The 7,511-nt window shown below is 43.3% G+C and overlaps 1 protein-coding gene across 1 annotated transcript; it reads right to left on the bottom strand.

The window, feature by feature from the left end:
* Positions 1-396: 396 nt before the first annotated feature.
* Positions 397-1,638, bottom strand: LOC125529303 (nuclear pore complex protein NUP54-like; the record flags this gene model as incomplete). Its single annotated transcript, XM_048693718.1, is given in 5 exon segments — positions 397-884; positions 969-1,118; positions 1,198-1,299; positions 1,409-1,495; positions 1,573-1,638. Coding segments are annotated over 5 exon segments (543 nt in total), but the record flags the coding sequence as incomplete, so codon positions are not given.
* Between the last annotated feature and the right edge of the window lie 5,873 nt (positions 1,639-7,511).

Raw genomic sequence — 7,511 nt, 5'->3', positions numbered from 1 at the left:
CTAAAGATACGAGCAAGCTTTATAAATCGAAAAGAAGATAGTATGTGTGATATTACTCATAGTGAGTAACTAACTATGTTACTCAAATCATCTCTCGTCATTAGATCATTACCACATAAATAAATTTACTGAGTTAGACCTTATGTGACCTTATGTTACTGTTGAAATTACCAGTCTCAGCCATGTTATTATTGTTGAAGTTACTCCCACTATGGGCAGTCTCAGCCTCCTCTGCCGGGCTGCCGGCACAACAAGAGCAGCAGGCCAGCAGCCCCACGTAGTGGCCCTTCTCGAAGAGTCCAACCCAATCAAGGCTCAAAGAGACGGTAAACCGGTTCAGCCAAACCAGCGGTCTATTCTTTTAGCGTTATATAACAATATATGGGGAAAATGGTCTTTTCATGTCACCTGAGACCTTCACTTGTCAAAATGGACAAAAGTGTCACATAGGAAGAAAATTGGCACTTAGTGTCAAATAGGGAAGAAATTCTTATTTTGGGCAGAATAGGAAAGCAAATTCAAGAAAGCGCCAAATGAGGAATTCTCTCAACTATCCGAGGAGTATGGTTATTTCAAGACAGATGCTCAAATTGATTTCACATTTGGCTTGACGACAGCAACAGTTAAGATCAAAGTTCATCTAGACTCCAGACAACACAATCCCATCGACTGGAGGCTCCGGCCCTTGATGATAAGACGGATCTTCCTCTGCTTATAGGTACCTAAATGGAGACCAGGCTTCAGTTTTACATCTTAAATGCCCTTCTCCCGGAACTGTCTTCTTCCATATCCGTGTCTTCCGAAAGTACAATTTCCACGTCCCTGGTATCCCTTTTTAGTACGTTGCCTAACTTCGCAACTGCTTCGGTCTGCTGTTGCAATGCCTATTTTGTGCAGTTAAAAATTCTCAACTTGACAGAATACCAGGCCATAAAAATGGACAGACAAAGATTAAAACCTGCCCTTACCTCAAGAAGCTCGGTAACATTCTGCTTATCGACTTTGGTTGAACTCGGAATATAGATGGGACCACTAGCGCAGCCGGCGCTTGCAAGAACACGTGAGGTTGAAAGAAGATTATAAGCTCTCTTCGACAGATCACCGCCGGTTCCTTTTATCTGTTTACAGAAGATTCAAATAATCAAAATCCATAATCAACCAAACGCAGAACTAATAGACAGGTAAAAGAAAACTAACCTGCTTTATTATAGCAACCAATCTTTCATATAAATCGGCTTCCTCTTTCATTAACGGAACACGGAAACCCCGGTTTTCCAACGCCTCCACTATTCTCATGATCTTTATCAGGAGCTCAAAAAATATATAATGGTCAGATACAAGACATGAATAATGAATTTGCATTTCCTATGCGCATTTTTAGTTATGAAAAAAGGAGAAGAAATATCACCCTTAGGAGGCGCCTCTCAATAACAAGCTCTTGATGCTTCAACCGTTGGATCCAGGGATATGTGTCAGCTTGGAAATGTCTTTGCAGCTACAATTGAGTCTTTTTTTTTATGCAAGATATTGATTCCTGGACAAATAAATGAAAATGCCATGATATGATTATACCTTCTTAACATTGGAGTGGGTCATGCTCAATCTTTCAGTATCTGAAACAAGAACTTCATCTTGGAGCTGCACAGAAGGAAAAAGGGCTATAGTAAACAGATCTTGTCAAATGTCAACAACCCGGCAAACCACGAGCAAAACATGAATGACCACACTGTAACCCACACGTTACATCTGTCTGAGTTGCATGGTGACATTTCCTTGTATGCCTGGGGCCCTGGATACGTACTAGAAAAAACATACTCCCTCCATCTACTAATACAAGGCCACTTCATATTTTTATGTCTAACTTTGACCGTTAATTTATCAACAAAATGAGAGTTATATGCCATAAAACATATGCCATTGGATGCACATTTGAAAGACTTTCCGATGATATATTTGTTATGACATACAACCCATATTTTCTTGACCAAAATTATAAGTCAAAGTTTGAAACGAAAACAAAGTGGCCTTGTATATAAAAATGGAGGGCGTACAAGTAATAGCTGCGTTATGGCTGCTAAGAAAACAGAACTGGCCTTAAGTACAGCAAACAATCAAGACAACCAACAAATTGTTCAACTACTGCTGTTAGGTAAATAATATTACAAATTGTTCAGACAGGACATTTTGGTTGGAGGTAATATTCCCTCAGCCTGGCAGGTTCATCATCCACCCAGTACTCATAACCAAACGGGTGTATGAGAGTCAAAAACTTGGATGATCGAAACACATCCCTCTTCATCCCGAAAACCAAATGGACCCTATATGAGGAAGGAACAGGAAACATACGACGTGGGGCAGTAAGCAACTAAGGTAAGCAGAAATTCAGCAGGATTAAGTTTACTTTTGAAACTTTGCAAGGACATAGGTCATGCACTTACAAAGATCAGTATGTGAGCATGTCATTCATCGGAGCAGCAAATGCGCTATGTTCCATCTTTTAAAGCACATGTTATAATAATATGCATACCAACTATACTTTGTACACAATAAAGGCATCGTTATTCAATTCTGACGCTACCATAAATGACATTCAAATTTGATAAACGAATGCCCAGAAAGGTTCTCAAAATACATATACATGCAAAATGTGGAAGATGCATCCCATGCTGAGTATTCCACTCCGTTGTAAGGTCTTCATAGAGCAAGGAGGGTACCACAGAGACGGATAACATCAAAATAAATGGAATTCTTTCTTTTCTTGAGTTCCATTTTAGATACTCTTCACTCTACATTTCGTATTTTGGTATACAAGACGGAAAAAATAACAATTTTACAGACTTAAGTAAGCTTTTGTAATTTTGCAGAATTTATTATTCTCAAATGGGGTCAGCTTTGAGCCCTTACCTTTTCGCCTTGGTGATGGATGAGGTCACAAGGGATATACAAGGAGATATCCCATGGTGTATGCTCTTTGCAGATGATGTGGTGCTAGTAGACGATAGTCGGACCGGTGTCAATAGGAAGTTAGAGTTATGGAGACAAACCTTGGAATCAAAAGGTTTTAGGCTTAGTAGAACTAAAACTGAGTACATGAGGTGCGGTTTCAGTACTACTAGGCACGAGGAGGTTAGCCTGGATGGACAGGTGGTGCCTCAAAAGGACACCTTTCGATATTTGGGGTCAATGCTGTTGAACGATGGAGGTATTGATGAAGATGTGAATCATCGCATCAAAGCCAGATGGATGAAGTGGCGCCAAGCTTCTGGCATTCTCTGTGACAAGAGAGTGACACAAAAGCTAAAAGGCAAGTTCTACAAGACGACAGTTCGACCCGCAATGTTGTATGGCGCTGAGTGTTGGCCGACTAAAAGGTGAGATGTTCAACAGTTAGGTGTGGCGGAGATGCGCATGTTGAGGTGGATGTGTGGCCACACGAGGAAGGATCGAGTCCGAAATGTTGATATACGAGATAGAGCTGGGGTAGCACCAATTGAAGAGAAGCTTGTCCAATATCGTCTGAGATGGTTTGGGCATATTCAATGCGGGCCTCCAGAAGCTCCAGTGCATAGCAGACGGCTAAAGCGTGCGGGTAATGTCAAGAGAGGTCAGGGTAGACCCAATTTGATATGGAACAAGTCCGTAAAGAGAGATTTGAAGGACTAGAGTATCACCAAAGAACTAGCTATGGACAGGGGTGCATGGAAACTTGCTATCCATGTGCCAGAACCATGAGTTGGTCACGAGATCTGATGGGTTTCACCTCTAGCCTACCCCAACTTGTTTGGGACTAAAGGCTTCGTCGTTGTTGTTGTTGTTATTCTCAAATGGTCATATTTTGGTATACAAGACGGAAAAAACAACAATTTTACAGACTTAAGGTAAAATAAACCTTAAGGTAAAAACAACAACTTGCTATCCTTTTGTAATTTTGCAGAATTTTATTATTCAAAATCGTAAACCTACTGTGAAGTCCACATCTGTAATTTTTCAAGGTTTTAAATGATAAACCTTTGGGTATTGCTGTATTGATAGTTGATGAACACTAATGTTGCATCAAATAAATTGTAAAATTCATCAAAAGAACAAGTACGAAAAGCAACCATACTGATGAAGAACAATAAAGAAAATCAGAAGTCAAATCAATTTTGAATTATCCTACACACTTCTAATCCATTTTAGATAAGCTGATCCTTAAGTCATAGGTTGTAGTTGTTTCCTAAACGTCCATCCTAATATATTGTATATGGGAGTGGTCAAAAGCCCACAGAGTTACAACCACATCACACAAAGTCACATGCCTGAAGAAAAAGAAAATTACAATGAAGCCTCTAGAGGGCACTTGTGTGATGTCAATCCTGATTAGAGGACACCGCATCCACCAAGCTTCATGTGGTTGGAGAGGTGTTGTTGTATTTGTTTTCCTATCATATGAGGATAATGAGAGTCTTCTAGCTATGAATAGAAGTTGAACCTTAAGTAATGTTCTAGTCTTCTAGCTATAAGTAGAAGTTGAGATGTGAAGGCTTCCCAAAGACCTATAAATAGAGGTCCTCGCCTCTAGTTTGTATCCAACCTATGTACCCACTGTTAGAACAGAATTGTGCTGTGTGTGTAGTTACCATATTGTATAGGAAGTTAGGAACTTCTTCACTGATTTCCCTCTTGTGTATATGTACCGGCTGTTGGCCTTGTTAGGGTTAGGTACCCAACCGCCACCTCTGGTCGCCACCACCATCCCTCTCTCCATCAAGCATCCCCTCTTCCTTCTAGGACAAGGATGCCTCTGGCCAGGTCGATGCCATTCTAGGCCCTGGCACCGTCCTTCCCGTCAGGCGCCGCCAGCCCCCTTAACCTCTACTTGTCGTCATCAAGCCCTTGGCGGTCCAGGTCACAGCTGTTTCAAGACCTGCTAGAATGGCACCCCCTCCACCACCACCGGAGTTGTCCCAGTCCCCTGATGTCCTGTTATCTTCGACAGACAGAACTACAAGGACTGGGTGTAGCACACGAAGCTGCACATGAGGGGCCAGCTAGTCTAGGAGCACCTCACAGGTTTTCTGCCCTATCCTCTGCTACCCACTCCTCCGGCTAAGGTAGTCTTCAATGTTGATGCGGATAATACCAAGCAACGTGAGGTGCTCGATGCCTTTAAGGAGGCGAGAGAAGTGCATATTTCAACCCTGAACTCTTGCCCTAGTCTAATTTACAACCCTGAACTTTAATACCGTCTAAATTACAACCCCCAAGTCTCAAAACCGGTCAGGATTCAACCCTCCCCTCCCTGTTGACCGGTTTTGACCTGGGGTGACCAGTTTTGACTAGTCAACGGGTCCAATCAGCATGCCACGTCAGAATTTTTTTTCAAATTTCAAGAAAAAGTAAATAAAAATCTATAAGATCAGGGAAAAAATATAAAGGCAAAATTCCGAAAAAATTGTTCGCAAAAAAGCTAGGGAAAATAAAAAATGATTTTTTTCTGGAATTTGAGTTTTTGGGTTTTTTCTGGAAATTCGTTTTTTTTATTTTCCGTGGTTTTCGGAAATTGAATTTCTTATTTCTTTTCCTGGATTTTCTTCGATTTTACAGGTTGTTTCCTTGGAAATTTTGCATTTTTTGCTGATGTGGCATGCTGACTGGACCTGTTGACTGGTCAAAACCGGTCAACCAGGTCAAAACCGGTCAACAGAGAGGGGAGGGTTGAATCCTGGCCAGTTTTGAGAGTTCGGGGTTGTAATTTAGATGGTATTGAAGTTCGGGGTTGTAAATTAGACTAGGGCAAAAGTTGAGGGTTGAAATATGCCCTTCTCTCTTCACTGAAGAGTACCAGAATCAACTCCACCTGTACATGCAATGGACAAATGATGATACTCGAGCCTCATCTTGGTGAACAGCATGGATGTCGATCTCACCATGGATGTGGTGCCCCTTATCACTGTGTATCAGATGTGGGAGCGCCTTCGCCGTCGCTACAAAACTACTAGGGATGCCATGTATCTCTTTGTTGTTCGTCAAGAGTAACTACTAAAGCCGGAGGTTTGTCACCTCTACGACTTCCACACTTGCCTCTGACCGGAGTTCAAGCAAAGTCGTGCTCCGCTGTTGGCATGCCATCCTCAGCTCTCTACTATGAAGGACCTTGCTGAGGTGCGCTCTGAGGAGCTGCATCTACGCAGCACGGGCTTGTTGCCGTCCTCTTCAGCAGTCCTGGCTGCCCACACTACACCATCGCTGCAAGGTGGGCCTTCTCCTACAGCGGTGGCAGCAGCCTCCAATAGAGCCTTCAGCACCTACTGGAAGCAGGATGGTCACATGATCATGGAGTGCATTAAGAGGAAGAGACAGGGTCGTAGCCGTCCTCACAAGGACTCAGGAGGCTCCTCTGATTCTCGTGACGGCTCCCTTGAGAAGGTTCACCAAGAGATGCTCACCTTGCTGCGCCACCTTGCTGCTTCTGCACCATCCTGAGGTTCTGCTGGTCAAACGTCTAGTCCACCGCCACACTCTTCGTCAGGTACATCTTTGCCCTGGATTCTTGATTCTGGGGCCTCCTTCAACATGACACCACACATACATAACCTTTGTGTGGTCAACTTTGTGCCCTCTCCACTTCCCTTTCAGATAGAGGATGGCACTTCTCTTCCTCTTGCAACATGAGAGATTCTTTTTGCATCTTCTTTTCATTCCCTATTGTTTCTTATGTTCCTAAATGACTATGCAAAACCTCTGTCTGTTGGTCAACTTTACTAACTTGGGTTCTCGTGTTATTCAGGATTCTGACTCTTGATGTGTTCAAGATCATCGTACAGGGATTCTCGTCGGGATCGATCCCCGGTGGTACGACTCTCCACACCTTTGGGAGCTCGACTAGTTGCGCCTTCCTTCTGCTGCGTCCTCTAGCCAGTCGAACATAACCACCCCTTTTGCTTCAGCTGCCACCACCACCACATCCTTCGCTCAGTGGCATCATCGACAAGGTCACATTTGTGGCTCTCGCTTGTCTTCTTTGGTTAGGAGTGGGGTTCTGGGTCTGTCTCCAATGATAGTTCACTAAATTGTATGGGTTTAAGCTTGGCAAGCAGATACAACTCCCCTATCCCTCTAGTAATTTTGTTTCTCAGTGACCTTTTCAGCTTGTTCACTCTGATGTATGGGGTCCTGCCCCCTTTGTTTCGAAAGGGGTTCACAAATATTATATAATCTTCATCAATGATTTTCTCACCACTTGGATCTACTTGATGTCATCTCGTAGTCAAGTGCTTCAAAGTTACAAGTCTTCCGCTACCATGGTTCGCATTCTGTATGAATCCTCCGTTCGAGTTTTTCGCACGGATTCAGCTCGCGAGTACCTATCTCGTGAGCTTCATGGTTTTCTTGCTGAACACGGCACCCTTCCTCGGTATTCCTATCCAGGCACCCATGCTCGAAATGGGGTGGCTGGACGCAAACATCGCCACATCCTTGAGACTGTCTTCTGGTTCCCCCCCCCCCCCCCACACACCACCCCACCACTG

This window comes from Triticum urartu, unplaced genomic scaffold (assembly GCF_003073215.2).
Source record: "Triticum urartu cultivar G1812 unplaced genomic scaffold, Tu2.1 TuUngrouped_contig_5500, whole genome shotgun sequence".
In the NCBI taxonomy this organism is placed as follows: Eukaryota; Viridiplantae; Streptophyta; class Magnoliopsida; order Poales; family Poaceae; genus Triticum; species Triticum urartu.
This window is presented reverse-complemented; position numbering and strand designations above follow the sequence as displayed.